General features: G+C 51.0%; 1 protein-coding gene across 2 annotated transcripts in view; it reads left to right on the top strand.

Moving 5' to 3' along the window:
* Positions 1-4,224: 4,224 nt before the first annotated feature.
* Positions 4,225-21,233, top strand: part of LOXHD1 (lipoxygenase homology PLAT domains 1) — a 135,172-nt gene continuing 118,163 nt past the window's right edge. For both annotated transcript variants that reach the window (XM_037033791.1, XM_037033781.1), the window contains exons 1-4: positions 4,225-4,354; positions 8,873-8,987; positions 15,148-15,228; positions 17,039-17,223. In XM_037033791.1, the coding sequence (XP_036889686.1) occupies positions 4,225-4,354; positions 8,873-8,987; positions 15,148-15,228; positions 17,039-17,223 (511 nt within the window). The remainder of the gene's footprint in view (positions 4,355-8,872; positions 8,988-15,147; positions 15,229-17,038; positions 17,224-21,233) is intronic.

The raw sequence follows: 21,233 nt of genomic DNA, 5'->3' as shown, positions 1-21,233 counted from the left end.
TGCTGGGAGTTTTGACAACTCCCTGTGCCCAGGCTGGACCCCAGACCAAATGAATAAGAAACCCGGGGGTCGGTCCTGGGGATCGGCATTTTTGGGGGGAAGGAGGTAGTTTCTTATCAGTCTTAACATTTATTTCTTTTACTTTTTCACATTATGTAAGCTTTTAACCTAGCTGATTTCAATACTTTTTATATGCATTTTTGTGTGTGTTGAAGTGAAAACATTTTTTTATTCCCATTTCCCACCCCCTTCCCTTTGGCAACCGTCAGCTTGTTCTCCGCATCTACGTGTTGGTTGGGGTTTGTTTGGGTTGTTCCTTCCTTTATTTGGTTCTTTTTAGATTCCGCATGTAAGTGAAATCATGGTATTTGTTTTTCTTTGTGACTTATTTTACTTAGCATTATATTCTCTAGGTCCATTTATATGGTCACAGGTGGCGAGAATGCATTCTTTTTTATCACTGAATAATATTCCACTCCGTGAATGTACCACGTCTTCTTTATCCATTCATTTGTTGGTGGACATCTGGGTTGCTTCCCTATTTTATCTATCACCACTAATGATAATGCAAGGAACATAGGGGTGCATATATCTTTCTGAATCATGTTTGTGTTTTCTTTGGATAAATACCCAGATGTGGAATTGCTGGATCATAAGGCAGCTCCATTCTTAACTTTTTGAGGAATCTCCATACTCTTTTGAACAGTGGCTGTGCTAATTTACAATCCCACCAACAGTGTAAGAAGCTTTGTTTTCTCCACACACTGTTATACAACACTGCTACTGTATGACTGTGGATTTCTCCCTCTATGCCCCTAGTAATTGCTTCATACGTGTGGGGCGCTTCTATGCTGGGTACGCAGGTCTTTACAATGTTACATCCTCTTCCCGGATGGACCCCTTTATAATTGTTATGTCCTCCTTTGTCTGTTTGTACATTTTTTCATTTTAAAGTCTATGCTGTCCAATATAAATATTGCTATTCCGGCTTTCTCTTCATTTCTATCTGCATGGGATATCTTTTTCCTTCCTTCCACGTTGTCTGCATTGTCTTTGATTTGAAGTGAGTCTCTTGTACACATACAGATGGGTCATGTTTTCTAATCCATTCAGCCACCCCATGTCTTTTTATGGGAGCATTTAATCCTTTTATATCTATTGGTAAAATTGGTAAGTATGTGCTTACGGGCATCTTTTGTTACTTATTTTTAGTTTTTTTATAGGTGTTCTGTTCTGTTCTTCTCTTCCTCTTTTCCTTTGTGTTTCTTTTTTTTTTCTTTAGTGTTTTGTTTGGGTTCCTTTGCCTTTTGTTCTTTGTGTATCTTTTGTAGGTTCTTGGTTTGTGGTTACCAAAGGAGGTTTAGGCACCTCACTATTTTCCGCTGATAGTTGTGGAATGGAGCTCCCACCAGCCGGGTCGAAGTGGAGGGGACGGAGGAACCGAGACATGAGCTCACAGGGTGCTCACGCCCTGGAGGGTTCCCGCAGTTCCTAGGCTCCCCAGCCTTGTCTCTCTTCTCCGGTCTCCTTCTCTTGTTTGTTGTCAGTGCTCTTCGTTCAGCCTTGGTTGTCCGGAAGGGCTGTTTGCTACCTATATACACGTGTATCTGCTTTTGCTCGTGGAGGGGGCTTGTTCAGCTCCTTTCTCCGCTGCCTGCTTCTTGGGCGTTTCCACGTATCGGCATTTAGAAACTCTCCGGGGGACTCCAGTGTGCAGCCCTGTGTTGGGAGCTGGCTAATCCCCTCCCCTTGGTCCAGGTGGGCTGATCAAATTAGCAAGTTCATGTGCCAGGGTATAGGCTACTATGGTTTCCCAAATTAATCCCCCCACTGGGGGAGAAGGGGTTGTTGAAAACGAAGATTCCAAGTTTCGCCTTCACTAGGCCTAGAGTAGGAAGGGGAAGACAACAGAAATCAGCATTTTGATGAGCTCTCCAGCAGCATCTAATCCAGCTGATCTTGGCATCCCATTTTAGGAGACATTGACCTTGACAGAGAGCTCTATGAGGAGAGGAGACCCAGAACAGGGAAGGGAAGGTGGTGGCCAGGGTTCCTAGGTGCTGGGGCTTGGGGCTAAGGGTGCAGTAGGTGGCCTTGGCTCCCAGCAGGGAGGTGGTGGGACAAGGAGGTGACAAGGGAGGAATGTGAAAAGCCCTGTGGTCGTGGCAAACCAGCTCCCTGCTCCTTTCTGCCTTCTGCCTCCGGCTGGGGGCCCCAGCCAGCTGGCAGAGGCTCTCCTGCCACCGCCCTCCGCCACCTCTGTCCCCAGGGGTTTGGGGACAGAGCCCTTCTCTCTGGTCTGGGTTTTGCAGCAGAGCCCAGATGGAGCTGGCCCATCACTCACGGTGGCCCCTGGCTGGGTGACCTGTGAGGGCTGCCTCACTGTCCACCGCACTCAGCACCTGAGAAATCCCCAGCTGCCAGCAGAGGGCGGTCAAGTCCAAACACGAAGGACGGCTGGAGTTCCCCTGCTGCAGGCTGGCGAAGGACGCTATCGGCCTCCACAGCTGTCACCCCACAGCCACTGTCACCAGGCAGGCCCTTTCAAGGCCGCCCTCCCAGGAAATTGGGAGGATTCAGGCATTTTGGTCTGTCCACTTGGGTTTGCTAGTGTGTGACCGTGGGCTGGGTGCCACGGAGAGTGAAGGGCACAGGGGTCCGTCCTCACATATGGGGTCTGAAGGAGGGCTTCTGGAACAATCTGAGTGATAACAACCGTCATCCCCCATCACTGCCCATCACCCCCATGCAAAACAAGAAAGAGAAATGCCCATTGGAAGTCATAAGCACTTATTAAGCCCCTACTGTGTTCCAGAGGCTTCCACTTCCTGAACACTTTTTTCAAGTGCTCACTATGCTTTAATGGGTCACCAGTATCCCCCTTTACAGGTGGGAGACAGGCCTCGCCCAGGCCACACAGCCAAGAGGTGGCAGTCCGGCCAGGTTCTCGCCACCACCTCACACAGCCAGGACGGAGGGCCAAGGGTTGCAAGTGGACTGACACTTTCTGGTGTTTCAGGGTTTACCTGGAAATCTTACAACCTGGGTTGTGAGGAATCTGAATAAAATCCTAATTAAGTGCCTTAATAAAATCTTTAAATAAAGTAAAATAAGCAAGGAAGAGGAGCTAGTGACCCTGAGGGACACTTTCCCTGCTGACCGAGAGTAGGGTGGTGGGGGGCCCGGGCTCTGGTTGTCTCGCTCGACTCCACATCCCCCAAGTGGGGCTGCGGGAGGAGAAGGTCAGGGAGCAGGGTTGGTGTCCGCAGTGGGCTCTGCGGGTTCCACTCGCTCCTGGGGGAGTGCGGAGGGCAGTGCCACAGATGGCGAGTTTGTGTTACAACAGACACTGGTTAAACTGGCCCGCCCATCGGGGCCTTGTGGGGCTGCCTGGGAGCATTGGGCTTCCCCAGTGTCCTGGGCTCTGGTCTGGAGGCACCACCGTACCTCGCAGCTCAGTGTGCGCTTTGCCGGTGGCCCTGGTGCCGGTCAGAGCAGCTGAAGGGCTGCTGTCTGTTGGCTGACTGGCCACTTCCAGAGGCAGCGGTCTCCAGAGGGAAGCAGAGAGAAAGGACAAGAAGGAGCAGGTGAGAGCCCCACCTGCTCTGTAAGCCGACCAGGGGTCATGAATAATGGAGAGAAACGGATGCCTCTGAGTCCTGGCAGCTTGTTGGGGTCCTGCCCTGCTCAGGAAGGCCCCAGGCCTGGGGCGCTGTTCACAAAAGCCTTGAAGCCTGTGAGGCTAGGGGACTCTTCATGGGAGGAGGCCATCCGGGCCCTTGTTGGTGATGGGGGGCTGCAGGGGCCCCCTTGCTGGGTGGCCAGGTGGGGAACTGATGCTGAGAGCTTGATGTCACCTGATTCTCCACGACAGGGGAGAGGTGGCTGATGGGAGGGGCTGGCAGGAAGGAGGATAGCCTGCCCTCGGTCTCCATAAATAAGTGATGAGGCCCAGGGAGAAACACCAGGGCAGGGGCAGGAGGAAGTGGCCAGCAACAGGGTAGCAGCGAGAGGGGCCAGGGAGAGGAGGGGCAGAGAAAGGCACTGAGGTTTAGCTCAGAGGCCAAAGAAGCAAAGGGCTCTGAGGGCACAGGCGTCCAAGTGTGGGCTCTGGCCCAGCCAGACGTGGGTGTGGGAGCTCAGGGACAGAGAACTGAGGGCCACGGAGGTGTAAGAAGGTGGTCACAGTGAGCCAGCGAGTGCCAGGGAAGGGTAGCCGGCAAAATGATGCCCCAGAAGAAAAGGCGGAGAAAGAAAGACATCGACTTCATCGGCCTGTACGAGGAGGAGCTGCTGAACTACGACTCGGAGGGCGACGAGGAGGAGCTGGAGCACGAGTACTACAAGGCCAAAGGTGTGGGGGGCTGGGCCCCCGAGGGGGAGGGCGGGCAGTGTGGTGCCTGGGAGCTTGGCCTGTGCTTGGATGGAGGAACTGGAGGTCCAGACTGACCCCTTTCTCATGCATTATTCCATCGCACCTGTGCTATGAGCCTTGGAGTAGGCGATGCAGGCATTTTTCTGGGCCCCCATTGTACGGGAGGCAATGCAACCTGCCCTTCCTCACAGCCTTAGTGGCACAGAATACTCTAGAACCACAGGGCCCATGCTCTCCAGCCTGTTCTTCACGGTGTGGCCTGCTTCAGGCAGAGCCTGATCTGACCAGGCTGTGATGGGGTATTTTTTGGGGGAGGCCTGACCCCTCATCTCATGGGCAGTGGGGGTCGGGGGCTTCTGCTCACCATGGCCAATGGAGATGGGGGCCTCAGGGTTTTGCAAAGAGAGGCTGTAGCCCATGTTGAGAAGGCAGTTGCTCTGGAGCCCAGGGTCCTGTCCTTTTAACCTCCTGGGGTGCATGGGAGCTGCTTTGGATGCTCCACCTTCTCACGGTGAACCAGAGAAGGTGCCTCCATCCATCTCCTGACTGAGATGGAGCCCCTGAGAGGAAGAGAATGACTCCTACCAGAATCTGAGCTCCAAAGGGACCTCAGAGGCCACCCTGCACGAGCTTCCAGCCCCGGGCTCTCTCCCGTCCTGCATCCCAACATAAGCCCAGCATATGTTGGAATACACTGTCCCAACGCAGCCTCCTTGGATAGGCTGTTAATGGAGATGGTGCAGTGATGGTGAGGAGAGTTTTGGTGTTGACAATGACGGCAATGGAGATGACGCCGGTGGTGATGATGACAGGTCTCCTACCTATGGCACACACACCATTCATCCAGCTGTGGGGGAGTGTCTGCAAGAGACGCTTCTCAACGCGGACACGCCAAGCCAATGAATATGGCCATCGCGGACTTTGTTTTAGTGGCTTGAACCCTTACCATAGTCCTTCAAGGGGGAAGTGATCCCTATTTCAGAGAGGAGGGCATTGAATTCAGGAGGAAATTTGGTTGAAACCACATAGCCAGTAATAGTAGGACTGGGATTTAAATACAGGTCCCTTTAGTTCCACAGTTCACATTCATTTCACTGATTGTTTTGTTCATTCATTCATTCGCTTGTGCGTTCATCCAGGCGATTACCTGGTGAGCGTCCCCCACTTAGCAGGTTCTGAGCGAGGAGCGGCCCTCTGTTGCTGTTGACAGCTCTTTGTGTGGGTGGGGGGACATTCTGGGTTGGGGGTTTCCCTCCGGAGTCCAGCAGAATTTTGTGTTTTCCACAATATAGTTGTCTTCCCCAAGATAGTTCTTCAGCTATCTACATTTGAATTTTTAAATTAAATTTTAAAATTAAGAAATAATACATATGTAGCACAAAACCCGTCAAGGTACAATGTGACGAATTTTTACCTGTGTGCGTGCTTGTGTGACCACCATTCAGAATGGGACGCAGAACTCTCTCAGCCTCCAGAAGGCGCCTTCGCTCTCCTTCCCAGCGGCAACAGCTTTCCTGATTCCATCACCGCAGATTAGTTTTTTTATTCTTGAACTTCATGCAAATAGAATCAGGCAGTATACTTTTTTGTTCTAGCCTCCCTTTCAGTCAACATTATATCTGAGAGATTTATCCCTGTCGTGACACGTTACATAGTTTGTTCTTTTTTGTGTGTGTACCATTGCATTTTGTAAACACGTCACCTTTGACTCACCACTGTGTTGTTGATGGACTCTTGGGTTAACTCCAGTTTTTAGCTATTATGAACAAAGCTGCTACAGATCTTGTACACATCTTTGATGGACATATGCATTCATTTCTCTTGGATTTATGGTTGGAAATAGAATTACTGGGTCATAATGGTGGACATTGTGTTTAGCTAGCAGGGCTTTGACAAATTACATTCTCACCAGCAATGTATGAGTGACCATGGCTTCATGTCCTTGTCAGTACTTGGTATTCTCAGCCTTTTTAATTTTAGCCATTTTGGTGGGCATATTGCAGCATCTCATTGTAATTCTAATTTGCATTTCCCTAATGAATAATGATGCCGTGCCCTTTTCTGTATGTTTATTGGTCATTTCCTCATTTATGACATGCTTAAGTCTTTTGTTCATTTGCCAACTTTATTGGAATATAATTTACTTAACAATGAAATGCATCTATTTTACTTAATTTTTTTAAAAAAGATGTATTTATTTATTTTTTAGAGAGGGGGAAAGAGGGTAAAAGAGAGGGAGAGAAATATCAATGTACGGTTGCCTCTTGTGCGTCCCCTACTGGGGACCTGGCCTGCAACCCAGGCATGTGTCCTGACTGGGGATCAAACTGGTGACCCTTTGGTCTGCAGGCCAGCACTCGATCCACTGAGCCACACCAGTCAGGCTTATTTATTTTAATTTTTTTATTTATTGAAATTAGAGAGAGAGAGCTAAACATTGATTTGTTGTTTCACTTATTCATGCATTCATTGGTTGCGTCTTGTATGCGCCCTGACTGGGGATCAAACCTGCAAACTTTGACATATTAGGATGATGCTCTAACCACCTGAGCAATCTGGCCAGGGGAAACACATCTGTTTTTTTAAGTAAATGATGATTTGTCAAGCATTTTTGTAATATAATATGACATAAAACCACCTACCCTTTCAGCATAGTGATAGTGTTTTTGTGTCTTTTTTCCACACAGTTAGTAAAGAGTAGGAATGATGTTTTTGAATCAGGTCTTCATATGAAATGCAGGGTCCAATATACCCAACAGGAAATGCATCTGTTGTAAGTGAGCTGTTCAAAGAGTGTTGACACACACATGCACCTGTGCAATCGTCAGCACAATCTACTTAGAGAACATTTAAATTAGTCCCCCCCCCCCCCCCAGATTTCCCTGGGCCTCTTTTCGGTCAATTCTCCCACTCCCAACCCCAGGAAACCATATTCTGCTTGTTGTGCTAAATAGATTCGATGTGTCCTTTCTAGTTTCATGTCAGTGGCATCAGAGTGCGCAGTGTTACGTGCCTGCCTCCTCTTGCTCAGCATAACCCACCTGAGACCCGTCCCTGCCGCGTGCGTTGGTAGCTCGCTCTTTCCTGCTGCTGAGCGGTGGTGCGTTGGACGGACGTGCCAATGCGTTGGACGGACGTGCCACGTGGGTTTATTCATCCACCTGCTGATGGGCGTTTAGGTTGTTTCCAGTCTAGGGCTTCTGAGTAAAGCTGCCACGAACATTTCTGCACAGGTCTTGGTGTAAACGTGTTTGCATTTCTCTTGGGTAAAGAGCTAAAAGTGCCATTTCTGGGTCACATGATAAGGATGTTTATTTTTTAAACAAATTGTTGCCCATTATAAATTGTGTAGTCCTTTTTTTCTTCTAGGTGTGTGTGAATTCTTTACATCTTCCAACTCTGAGTCCTCTGTTGGAGGTATTCCAAGTATCCTCCACCCTATGACTTGCCTTTTCATGTTCATGGGATGGCCTTAATTTTAGCAAAAGCAAGTTTGTCGGGGTTTTTTAACAGTGAGTGTCCTATTTACAAAGAAGTCGTGTACCCTTAAATCAGCTATGGTTTCTTCATCCTTCTCCTGCACCTCAGACTCTCCTTTTCTCCAAACCAAGCATTGCCCGGCCTGTATGTCTTCTCTCGTGTCACGTGGGTCTAGAACTGCTACTGTGCCGGTTGCCTCTTGTGGACACTTGGTTTGGAAATGACCTTGAGCATGGGGAAGCCATTTGGTCCCAGAGCGGCCCCAGGAAAGGCACCCGCAGGTGAGGCACCCCTGTGGTGTAGACTGTGAAGGTTAAGGCTTTGGTTATCACAAAGCAGAGTCACGCAAATGTCCTGCTTCCTCCCTCCCCCTCAAGGTGCCTTGATGGGGACCTTCATTAGAACTCAGGGCATTCAAAGAAAAGGCATCCATAGCAAACGAAACAAGCTTCAAGGGGACAAAGAGAGGGGAATTCAGTGCCCCTGCCAAACAGAGACCCCCTTGGCAAAGCGCCACACCACCCATACCCAGGATGGAGTATCCTGAGATGAGTGACAATGCCCAGGACACCATGGGAGGTGAGGGCTGGCAAAGCAGCTGCACTATGCAGAGGACAAAGAGGAAGGTGAGACCCAGGTGTAGGCTCTGAAGGTCATGTCTAGAAGGCCATCCATGTGCTGTGCTGGGAAGACCGCAGACTGGGCCTCCAGGGGCCGTGGGCTGGACTCTGGCATTGACACTGTGTAATGTGGGACCTGGGCTTGTCCCCTGCCTTATCTGTGAAGTGAGTGTGCGGCATCGAGTGGGAGGTTTTGGTCTTACCACCGGACCTGGTGTGGGCCTGACCCTGGCTTAGAAGATGGCAGGTCACAGCAGGAGTTTATAGAGTCCTTTGTGGCTGGGCATCCCGTGCGGGGCTGGCGGGGTCTATGGCTCCTCTACGTCCATGCAGGATTCAGGTTTTTTTTGTGTTTTTCCCCTTGAGCCTGCCACCTGTCTCTCCTTTGCTCCTCTAGTGTACGAGGTGGTTGTAGCCACAGGGGACGTGCGTTGTGCAGGGACAGATGCCAATGTCTTCATCACCATGTTCGGAGAGAATGGGCTCACTCCCAAGCTCCAGCTCACCAGCAAGTGAGTACCAGCCTGGCCTGGGGCCTGGTTCTGGAACCCAGGGGGAAGCCATGTGTGTTCACACACCTGTTGAGGGGTATTTACCTCTGCTAATGACAGGTCACATGTCAGCCAGGTGTCTCCCTGTGATTTTCTCTCAACCTTCTCTAACTCCTCTCTTGATTTTTTTTTTGTGTGTACAGAAATGCCTACTTTAGATCTTAGAATTCCCAAGAATTCATACTCATTGTCCCTTCATGTGGTAGAATGAACACTCAGAACCAAGAATGCTGGGTCTAGGTCCAGCTTTACCACTTAGTTGCCTTGTAACTTTGGCCAAATCTCTTGCACCCAAGGCCTTGGCTTCCTTGTATATCACCTGGAGGTGAGAAGCCCACTTGTAAAAACTCCCAGGACTTTGGGGAAGAGGAGACAAGATCCTGCTTGTGAGGGATCCGGGAGCTTAAATGCTCTGCTCTCCATCTCACACAAGGACCAGTGTGATAGTAAACCCGCCCACCACTCGTGCCAGCGAGTGCATTCCTCATGTGTGTGTGTGTGTTTCTGTAGATGTGCACACACGTGTATGCCTGCGCCCTCCATTTCCTTGTAACCCATGGCGAGCAGGGGCTGCTTTCTCTCCCTTTGGTTCTTCCCCACCACGATACACATGCACACACGGATGTGCACAGTAACACTCAGCAGAATCAGTGAATTCCAGAGCTGTCTAGGGGCCTTACGGATGGTCTCGGCAGCTGGTGCTCAATCTGTGCCGAACCGCACAGGGGGCCGATCATCTGGTCCTGGGCCTGCCCCATCCTTCCTTCCTCCTGAGCAGCTCGACTCACAGTTATTTAACCCACCGTTTCTGAGTCAGATTCTATTTGTGTCAAGAGCTCCATAGCCAAGATGAATGTGAGAACCACTAAATCTAATTCAACCATTCACGGGGAGACTGAGGCCTGGAGAGGAGCAGGGAGAAGCTCCAAGTCATGGAGCTTTTTAGTAGGAAAGCTGGTCCTCAAACCCTAGGTTCTCGATATAGACCTTTTTCTCCATCACATGGCCTTGTGGCCCTGGCAGGTGTGTGGGAGGCTCCAGGTTGTGATCTGGGGTTTATGGCTTGGCACCTCCCGGGGTGGCAGGGGAGGCTGTAGAGGGGCGGGGTCCACAGGCCCAGACATCCCCGCATTCTGGGCTTAGCAGACTGACCCGGCCCCGTGTTACATGCTTACCCTGAATGTGTGCAGTGGTGTCAAGGCCACAGCGTCGAGGCTGGCATAACGTCCTCTTTTGTCCATTCCTGCAGAAAAGGGTACCTGCCTTCTCCTGCTGCTTGCACTGCAGAGTGACTCGCGTGGGGAGCCTGCCCCTGCAGTGCTGTGGGCACGGTAAAGAGCATACATGAAATGTCCATCCTCTTTGCCATGTGACCTCCCAGAGTGCACTCCTCTGGAGAAGCTATCAGACCTCGGGGAGTTGGCCAAGCCCATCTCTTTTAAACAAAAGAGCCATTTTTTCTTTTCTCATGGTGGTTCCTCACTGTCTGTCCTTTCATGCATCCAGTGTCCTCAGACTCTTCTCTCTCCCCTTTGCCATCTGTCAAAACATCCTCTCAGCAAGGGCCTCGGGGTTGGTCACCTTGTTTAACCTGGCCTGAGGCTTAGTCGCCAGGAGGCTGAGTTCCAGCCTTTCTTCTCAGTGGGGAGGCTGCATCATGGGAAAAGGGTCTAAAGCCTGAATGCACCAGCAGGGCCAGATCTGGACCCACTGAAACCACATGGAGGTGGCCAGTTTCTCCGGGCTGGCCCCATGTATAGGAATCAGCACCCTCCCCCATTACCCCATAGGTCTGCTGACGGGGGTCTCTCTCATATCTGTGTCATGCCCCAGGCAAGGAAGCAAGAGCACAGGTCTAGCCAGGACTCCAGTCTGGCTGGTCCTGAGAGCTCTGCAGGAGCCCACAGAGAGGGGTGGTTTCAGGGATGCAGGCATGGTTTGCAGGATCAGCTGATGCCCTGGAGAGGCAAGAGGTGATGTGCGGAGAGAGCCAGGTGGAGCAGAGGCTGAGGACAGGTCTGCTTTGTGTTCTCAGCATCTCTCCCCGTTCTTTGCAGTAGAGCTTAGTGGGTGATGTGGGATCAGTGTGGCTAGAGCAGGACTGTATAGGCGAGGCCATAGTAATCTGGGCCTTGCGTGGGGAAAGGACTGGGTAATAGAAGAACTGAAAGAGGGCACTTTAGAAGGGGAACAGCTTTCAAAAGCATGGAGGCTTTAGGCCCGATCCTCACCAAGACCCCTTCTATCTGAGATGGAGACCTCGGGTCTGGGAGGGGCGTGTTGCTTTCCCAGGGATTCCAGGTGGCCCATGTAACCCAGATGCAGCTGGCTGGGGAGGTCACTGTACCCTGTGAGATGTAGGTTCAGGTAGCTCAGCCCAGCGTCACCCCTCCCAGCCCTTGAGGCCTGCTCAGAATGCCCAATGGTCCCCAAATCTCTAGTCTCACTGTCTGCTGCCGTTCCCTCATCACCATACAGTGTCATCTCAGAACAAAGCCCCGTGTCAACTTGGACAGAGCTTACGCACACAGACTGCAAGGCAGTTTGGAGATTATCGGGTTTCCCTGACAGCTCGGGGCATTGAAGAGGGTTCATATCAACTTGAAATGAAACATTAGGCAGGCTGTGTAGTCTTAAAATTAAGCCACCACCTGTCCTGGACTTTCTCCCTGACCCCTTTCTCTGCAGCCTCTGGCCACGTCCTCCCTGTCTTTCTCTCCAGCTTCTCCCATGATCCTTTCTCTCTCTCCCTTCAATTCCTGCTCGCTCTTGCATCTTTTCTCCTAGGCCCCTGGATTTGTCACCTTCTGCTCCCATATGGCTTATCAGGATTTTTTTTTTACCAACACAAAATAATTCCTTTTGCAAGAAGGACTTTGGTGGCTGTTGGTGGCAAAGGGTGTGAATGTTCATTTTGATTCCCCAATCAGCTGACCTGTACCTCGACCCCCACACCAGTTAATGCTAACAGCCACGGCTTGGGGATTCCCTTCCCCATCCTCCAGGACCACCCCAGCACTGGGTCATGTGTTCAGAATACGGCAAAAGGATGAGGTCTCATGTATCTTCTGGGACATGGCTCTCCTGTGGAGAGTTCGCTGTCTGAGAGTGTTGGAGAATGCCTGGCATTTCAGCCTGCTGGCTCTGCCTGGTGGACGGCTGAAATGCCCCGTGTGGCCTTGAATGCTCTCCTGGGCGAGGAGCCTGGGCAGGGAGCTGGCTGTGTTCTTCTGCATTAGCCTTCCTTTGCAGATCGACCAGGAGCCACAGAGAAGCGGCCACCTCCCAGCAGGAGACATGAAAAAGTCTATTTTAAAGGTTTTTTTGTGCCCAGGGAGCCTGTCCTCTGCCTTTTCCTCCACACCCCAAGTCGTTTTTGAGATCCTTGGGCACCTGTGTTCTGACTCACCAGAAGAGGGGCCAGAAGTGGGGATTTTGGACCCTGATCCCCAGTGTGTTGAGGTTGGGCCTTGTTTGGGATTGTTCTGGCCCCTCCCCTAGAGAGGGAACTTGCCCCTGAGTCCTTCCTTCTCCCTCCTCAAAAGATGAGATGCCAGCGATGCAGAAGGCCTTCCTCTGTCTGCCTAGACTACATTGGTGGCCAAGCTGTGAACACGGTGGACAATTGCTTTGTCCCCTGTGATCCCCCCGATGGCTGCAGTGTGGTCTGGGACAGTGCCAAGCGCCCCTGTGGCCAACCCTGAGTCTTTTCCTCCTGGTCTTCCTTCTTCCGACTTGCTTTCTGGGGTTTGTTTCCCCAGTGGCTAGAAAACACCACAGTTGCCCGTTTCCCAGACATGGTGGGATGTGTGAATGCCCACTCCCCTGTCCGTGCCCAGGGCCTCTCTGAAGGCCCGGGGACCCTCCCCTGAGAGCAGAGGTCAGGGGTGCCCAGAAAGCCAGCTGCTTCCCTTCCAAACCCACACCTTATCTTTCCCCTTCCACATCAGCCTCCTCTTCCCCTAATCATCAGCATTGGCTGTTCCCCAAATTCCACACACCCTGAGAAGACACAGCCAATGATCCTCAAGCTCATTCTAAAGACTTTGCCACAGATAGCTGCGGGCTGGGAGGAGGGGGCTGCTGAGGCCAGGCCTGTGCTTTCTGCATGAGCACACAAACAAGACTGCTCCCTCTGGAAAACCAAAAGTTACACACAGACCAGAGTCAATAACCAACGCTTCGTAACAGTTCTTACTGCGTAGATTGGATGTTTTGGTAGAAATCTCCCAGTCTTTGTTGGTCGTTCTGTTTGTACATTCTATTTTTAACCTGCCTTTTCTTTTAAGCCTATATCATAAACTTGTTTCTTTCATGGAATCTTTTTCTTAATAACTGGATTTTAATGGCTGCATAATATTCCATCATTTAGCTTCCCAGGGTGGCTGTTTCTTCGGGTGTTTATTTTTGGCAAAGATTCTTGTCTATTTATTCTAAAAGTCAATTTTCTTGTGTCCTATATTGAAACAGAAAATACCTCCTGTTCATTTCTTTGTTTCCTGGTCACATAGCTCTGAAGCACAGGGTTGATGTTCACGTGTTTTCCAAGTCATTTAACCGCTGCTTGGCTCCCTAACCGAGTGTGGTGTGTTATTATTACCCTTGGAGGCGAGGTTCTGACAGGTGCATTCATCGAGCCTGGGAGTGGGCCCTTGCCCTCCAGCAAAACTGGCCGAACCTTCAGGCTCTCTTTCTCCTGACAAAATCACTGCAGGGTACGTTTTTACCTGCTTTCACGGTTCTGCACTGCCTTAAGCAGGCCCTTGGCCCAGGTCTCGAGAAGTGCCCACCACCACCATAAGCAGCTTCTCCCCAGGGCAGATTGTTTGCAGAAAGCGGGTCTATTTTCAGAGTCACAGCTTCTGAGTCTGTAGAACCTAAAAAGCCTTCTGTTACTGAGTCTGAGCCTTATTCCCTCAGGGAAAAGACCCCTGCCCTCCCTCTTTATTTGGAAACACAGGGACGGCCAATAACCAGGCACATATCTTTGCTTCTTTTTTCCCACGGGCTGGGCTGGAATGAGGTGGGGTGTGCAGCTCTCAGCCCAGGGGAGGCCTCACTGCAGCAGGGGGTGGGGGCAGGAAGACCTGCAAGCAGGCTGGGCTGGGATGGCAGGGGTCCTGGCCCACATGGAAGACGGAGCCGATGTCAGATGGAGCTGTGTGAAAGTCAGGCTTTTGCTCCTGGAGGACTCCTGTGTCTAAGGTTTTTTTTTTTCTATTTTTTTTAAAGATTTTATTTACTTATTTATATTTAGAGGGGAAGGAGAGAGGGAGAGAAACATCAATGTATGGTTGCCTTTCGTGCGTCCCCTGCTGGTAGTTGGCCTGCAAGGAACCAGCCTGCAACCCAGACATGTGCCCTGACTGGGAATCGAGCCGCGATCCTCTGGTTCGCAGGCCCGCGCTCAATCCACTGAGCTACACCAGCCAGGGCCTCCTGTGTCTAAGTTGATCGAATCTAGGATGTTTCCGAGTCTGTGCTGGCCTGGGCACCTCACTGTGGACCGTCTCAGGTGTACTTGCTTCCATTCGGACTGTCTGCAGGACGCCGGATATGTACTTCCTCGCCTCCCCACTTCCCTGGTTGCTGATTTGGGTTGAGTATCTCCTTTCTTGTTGGAATGGCAGGGCCCTGGACCCCCACCCAAGGTCTGCATCCACTTGGGCTGCCATTGCAACTCTCCCCAGCAAGAGCAAGGCCTAGAGAGCTCCTCAGCTTTCATGGCGCTGCCTTCCTCAGCCACCGTCCCCACCCAGAGCGACCGGGGGGTATCAGTTCGTGACTTTGGAGAGCCAGGTTCGGTCCCAACTCTGCCATCAGTGAGCAGTTTACTTGTTTGTAACATGGGGCTAATACTGCCCCCCCATGCTTGCCTTCACAGTGCACACCAAGGATCGGGAGATCCTGGGTGTGAAGGCAAAGGGTGAATATCAACCGCCCTTGCCCCCTGCCCCCGGCCAAATCACAGCAGAAAGGCATCTCTGAGTGGGACCGGGGGCTCACAGTACTTCCCAGGAGTGGGTCCGCGGAGGGAGAAGGGGGCTGCCAGCCCTTGGCTTTCCTCCCAGACCTGTGAGCCTAGCACTGGTCGAGCCAGGGATATACATGTTCTTTGCAGGAGCAAATCCGCCTTTGGGAAAGCCAACACCGACGTGTTCCGGGTGAGGACCAACAACGTGGGCCTCCTCTACAAAATCAGGTGAGAATCCGGGCCTCGGCCAGGCGGGGACGCGGTGGAGGCAGGCAGACTAGGAACTGACGTCGTTATCGACACTTTCTGAGTGTTGAGCCCTCTCCTCCTGTCATCTGAGGGGGGACCAAAGGCCCAGACCTTTCCCTCCCACCCCGAGTCACAGCTTTCTAAACGTCCCCATTAGAGATTCCATTCTCTGAGTTCAGACAATTTGAGGTGGTTTTCCATAACTCGGGAAATATGCTCCAGGAGACCCTAGCCCAGGGGTTGGGAGCAGACTGAGTCTAGGGGGCCTTGGTTCAGATTTCTGCCCTGCCATTGACTAGTTCTGGGACTTTGGACAGGTTTGCTCTCCAAGCCTCAGTTTCCTCGTCTGTAGAAATGGTGAGGACTTCGTGAGTGGCACTTTGGACAGTAACCGGTGCACAGTGGCACTCAGGGAGTGTCGAGATGCCCAGGAGGTAGAGTGTTAGCTGGAAGCTTCGAGACATGGCAGGGTACCTGTTGACAGAGAGTGCCCCGATCTTGTCTTGTGAATGCGACAGGAGGGATAGCTCTCTCAGCCTGGTTGCAGAGGAAGAGCCTTCAACAGCCCGTTTTTACCTTCCTGCCCCCTGTACCTGCCCCTATTCAAGTTCATGCCCATTTGTCTGGATGTCAAGATCATCTGTGGTCTGTTGCACCCAGCCTAGGGCCTGAACAGGAGTCAGATGCTGCCTCAGTTCAGCCCTGACTTTTGTTCCTTCCACTGGAAAATGTAGGACCGTGCACCCCTTTACTGGAAAGTAAGGGGCACGTGAGGCCACTGGCACTAGTTGTGTGGGGAATGGGGCCCTGGCAGGGGCAGGTCAGGGAGAAAGTGTCATGCCAGGGGGAGGCGACCACTAAGCTGAGGTCCTCCTCTGTGGCAGACAGAGGCACGCATCCTGAGCCGGTCACGGGTGCCATTCACTGTTGAGGTGGCGCTGGCTTGAGCTGTGCTTGTCCCACTGAGACCTGTAAGGGTAAGGTGTCACTGTGCCGGGTAGGAATGACATGCTTGGTGCAAAGTGAAGTTGTCCCAGGGTCAAGTTCTGGGGAAGAAACTGACCTCAGAGAGGAAATGGGGGCTGGCAAGGGTGAGGGGAAAGTTATTGGGGGGCCTGTTACCAGAGTCTGGATGTATGCTGTTCTACACAGCAGCCCCAGGCCATGGGGGCGCTGCTGAGCACTTGAAATATGGCGAGGCCACATATGCAGTGTGTTTAGTAGCCACCAAATCTTTTAAAACATAGTATAAGGAAAGGAGTGTAAATTATCTCCTTCATAGAGCTTTATGTGATTGCATGTTGAAATGGTATGTGGATTAGAATATATTGTTAAACTTAATTTCACTGGTTTCTTTTTCAGTGTGACTAATAGAAAATTACATGGGTGGCGAGTGCATGTGGCTATGTGATATTTTTATGGGACACCACCAATTTGGATGGCTATCAGGGATCCTCTGGGTGGTGGGGCTAAGGAGAGTATCTGGGGGGGTCTGAGCATTGGAGAGAGGGGAAGCTGAAGATGGTCCCATGGGAAGCCTTGGCAATCCTGGATTTTCTGTGGAAGACAACACTTCCTTGCGTGCGATGTGATGATGTAACATTGATTAGTAAGCACATTCACCTTGCAAGACATCCGCATTTGGTAGACAAGGAAACTGGGATTCAACAGAGTAACAACAACAAAACGATCGACCCTGTCTTTGGACTAAACATGTGGGTGTTGCAGCATGGGAGGGGGGGTTGTCTTGTTCTGCCGACGACAGCCTGGGGGTCTGCTTCTGCCCCAGGATAGAGCATGACAACACTGGCAAGAGCCCCAGCTGGTACCTAGACCGCGTGATTGTGACCGACACGAAGCGGCCGCACCTCCGTTACTTCTTCAACTGCAACAGCTGGCTGAGCAAGGTGGAAGGCGACCGCCAGTGGTGCCGGGACCTGTTGGCTAGCTTCAACCCCATGGACATACCCCGAGGTCAGTGCCAGGCTGGGTGGTCCCATCTTCCCTTGCCACCCTCCAGGGTCTTCCTGTTGACCAGGGCCCAGGTGAAGCCCTATCTCTTCCTTGTGGCCTTCCCTTGGGCAAGACATGGGAAGTGGGGAAATGTAAGAGCACCTAGAGGCATGGTGAAGGGACGGGAGCAGCCCTGGACCCATTCTGTGTTTTCAGCAACTCCTGTTGCTCTGAGTTCAACAGCAGCGGCCCCTGCCTTCCTGTTCTGTTACCTCCCTCTCCTGGTGCGCAAGGAAGCTGAGTCAGAGCTGGGGGCATGGTGGGTGGGGATCAGAACACACCGCTTCCAGGGTTCTGTCATGCTGCCCCTGACTCCCGATTTTTATGAGGGAAACGACTTATTTCAAGTGCATGTCTGGCCAAAGGTCTTAAATGCAGTCTTATTAGCTCAGTAGGAGACAGGGAAACAGAGCCTATAAAAATACACACTGTATTCCACGTCCTGTTTTATCTCATCTTTGTCCCTTAAAGCTCTGACCTCACCACACCCTATTACTGACTATGCTTTTCCAAAAAGAGGATACCCCAAGTGGTCACCACCATTCTAATAGCATCCCAGAGAGCCACGGGCCATCGGAGGGAAAGGCACTTGGCAGCCAGGAGGAGTGACTTTCCTATGGTCACAGCAGAAGGCTGGTGCTCTCCTTGCGTTCTGCCTTCCAGCATGTACCCTTGGTCTCCAAGTCCCACCCTCTCCTGTAACCCAGCTGGGCAGAAACAGACATACTGTGTGTCCCAACGGGCTTCCGCCCTCGGCGCCTCTGTCCACCTCTGATTTCCCAGCCAACCGTGGACGCTTGCTTCTTCCCCTGGATCCCCACCATAATAACTTGCAAGTTTGATTCTTTTTTTTTTAAAAAAAAAAGATATGTCATTGATTCTTTCTCTTATTATAAAAGCCAAATTTGAGTACTGCAGAAAAATTAGAAAATAGAGACACACAAACATAAAAGAATACCTGTGACTGCATCACCTGGAAAGACATCACTGGTGACATTTTTGTGCGCTTGTTTCTAGTCTTCTCTCTGCATTTGTGCGCGCAGTTTGAAGGAACGCTGTGGGGAGGAGCACTTCGGAAAAACCACTGTTGAGAAGGGATGGATGTAACTCAGTGGTTCCTCCGTTCTCCACAAGCATCATTCAGGGGAGCGTTTTCTTGCCTCGTAAAGGGAAGACAGAGACACCCGCTGATTGACGCGGGGCCTCCCGCCCCTTCACAGTCTGGTGGGCACTGCGTTTTCAGTGTTTCCAGGCTGGATTATGGAAACAGAAATGGAAAATGGGATCGTAAAGAATTCAAATGACTGCATTAGTAAACAAAAGGTTAAATTTCTTTGCTTTTCAGCTGGAATTCTGTGAACTTGGTTTTTGATCGCTACCAGAGATCTTTGATGATCAAAATGGAGAAGATAATTATTTTTTTATTCATGCAGTTTGATAGATAAAAATATTTCATAATACGGGCTACAGGCCATATAGAGGAGAGGAAAAGGGACATTCCATTGTTTAGTCCCTCACCTTCCCAGCCCCCTAAGGGAAGATGGATCCTTAGGTGGCCTTGTTCCCTACCCCCACCCCCTGACCTCCAAGGGTCATCCCCCAAAGTTCCGGCTGAAGTCAGCTGGAACTTTCTTTCATACCTGCTCCTCAGGGAAGGTAGGTAGGTGTCCAAGGCTGACTGGCTGACCCTTTGACGGATGAGCAGATAGCAGTGGGGGTGGCGGGGACTAGACCGAGATCAGGTTTCGAGATGGTTTATCCACAGGGGATCTCACATATCCTGCTTAAAGACGTGGGCATGTGGGGAACTTGCCCTGCCTGGTGCAGGAGGCGAGCTCTGGGCACCAGGACCGCTCCCCGGGCAAGGATGTCACTGCGCCTGCGGTGCTGCGCCTCACACTGGCCATGGAGATGACTTTTCCCTCTCTAGGCGTCTCTTCAAATGTAGTTTTTAGAGGCACCCAACATATTCCTAGTGTCTTGGGGTTAAGGGCCTGGTCAGGGCCCCCTCTTCCTTCATGGAGTCCCCTGGGGAGAAGGTAGGCATGAGGAGTTTCCAAGAGGAGGCAGAAGCTCATGAACTCCCAGTTGTGTGGATGGAGGATCCCAGAACCAAGTTCAATTTCTTAGTTGTTCTCAAGTGGCTGGTAAAGTCACTGCCTCTAGCACCAGGACCAACTCCAGCACTCGGCCTTTGGGTTTCTTTGGGGTGACTGCCTGGCCTTCGGGATCTGTTTCGGGACCCTGGGGAGTCAGGTTGGTGTGTCCCTTCAGTCCACTGGGGGTTCCCGTACCCCAGCCACTCACGTGGCACCTTCAAGATTTTTGTGTTATTTAAATATCACTTCCCTTATTATTAACTTATTCTTAAGTTAATGAGAATACGTTATATTTTTGCAATTTATATTAACTTGTAAGTTTAAGAATGTTGATATCACTAGCATAGAAAACTGTTATCACTTGCTATAAATATCAGGTGTATCGGTACACAGATAACTCTCTTGTATCGCCGCTGACATCCGGCACACCATCAGGGGTATATAAACTGCCCCTGCCCCGGGAAACACTACCAGCCCTGATCTGGGAGGAAGGGAAAGCAGAGCCCGGGGGGACGGGAGGAGGGCTGGGAGGATACCGGGCTTCTCACGAGTCCTTCCTTCACTTACAGCGCCTCTGGGTATGAGGGGCGAGGAAGGGCAGGCAGATGTTTATTACACAGGTCCGGGAGGGGGTCACTCAGCCAACATCAAACAGCCAGTCCCCGATGGAGCTAGGACTAGAATGCGAGTCTCCTAACCCTCGTGGAATGTGCTTTTTACCAGCCCCTTGGGCAAGGGCCAGACCAAGGGCAAACAATCCGGCACCTCAGAGGTCAGGGCCTGGGGAGTCACAGCTAAGGACTGTGCAGGTCAGGGTCTGAACATTTTTTTAAAAGATTTTAATTATTTACTTCTTTTAGAGAGAGGGGAAGGGAAGGAGAAAAGAGGAGCAAACACCAGTGTGTGAGAGATACTTGGTTGCCTCTCTCAGGCCCCCTACTGGGGACCTGGCCCACAACCCAGGCACGTTCCCTGCCTGAGAATCAAATCAGCACCCTTTGGCTTTGCAGGCTGGCACTCAGTCCACTGAGCCACACCAGCCAGGGCGACCATCTTAACGTTTTTAAGTGTACAATTCAGTGGCACTAAGTAAATTCACACTGTTGGGCAGCCATCACCACCATCCATCTCCAGAACTTTTTCGTCTTCCCCAAATGGAACTCTCACCTGTTAGACAGTAACTTCACATCCCTCTTCCTCTCAGGCCCTGCTAACCATTGCTCTACGTCAGCTCTCTCTCTGCCTGCGACTACTCAGGAAGCACATGCCAGTGGAATCACATAGTATTTACCCTGTTGGGACTGGCTTATTGCACTTAGAATCCTGTCTTCAAGGGGCATCCCCATTATAGTATGCTTCAGAATTTCATTTTTTGTAAGGCTGAATCATATTCTAGTGTTTTACATGTATGTATGCATGCCATATTTTATTTATTCACTCCTCTGTCAATGGACATTTGGGTTGTTCCCACATCCTAGCCGTTGTGAATAGTGCTGTTATTAACACTGGTGTAAAATACCTGTTTGGGTTCCTGCTTTTGGGGGGGTTTGGGGGGTTTATATCCAAAAGTGGAATTACTGGGTCACACGGTAATTCTGTGTTTCCCTTTCCGAGGACCTGCCACACTGTTTTCTGCAGCAGCTGCATCATTTCCCACTGGCAACGTACAAAGGTTCCAGTTTCTCTGCTTACTCATCAGTACTTGTGATTTCCTACTTTGTTAAAATGACAGCCATCCTAATACACCTGTAACCGTGGTGTATCAGGATGATGCTCTAACCAAGGGAGCTACCTGGCCAGGCATCCAAGGCTTTTTTAATCATTTGTTATCATTGTTGACAAGTTGTAGGCATGTATCCAGAATGTATTTGT

Source organism: Sturnira hondurensis, unplaced genomic scaffold (assembly GCF_014824575.4).
Source record: "Sturnira hondurensis isolate 20B ecotype Veracruz unplaced genomic scaffold, ASM1482457v3 Scaffold0001872, whole genome shotgun sequence".
NCBI classification, from domain to species: domain Eukaryota; kingdom Metazoa; phylum Chordata; class Mammalia; order Chiroptera; family Phyllostomidae; genus Sturnira; species Sturnira hondurensis.
Note: the sequence above shows the minus strand (reverse complement) of the source record. Positions and strands in the feature narration are given on the sequence as shown.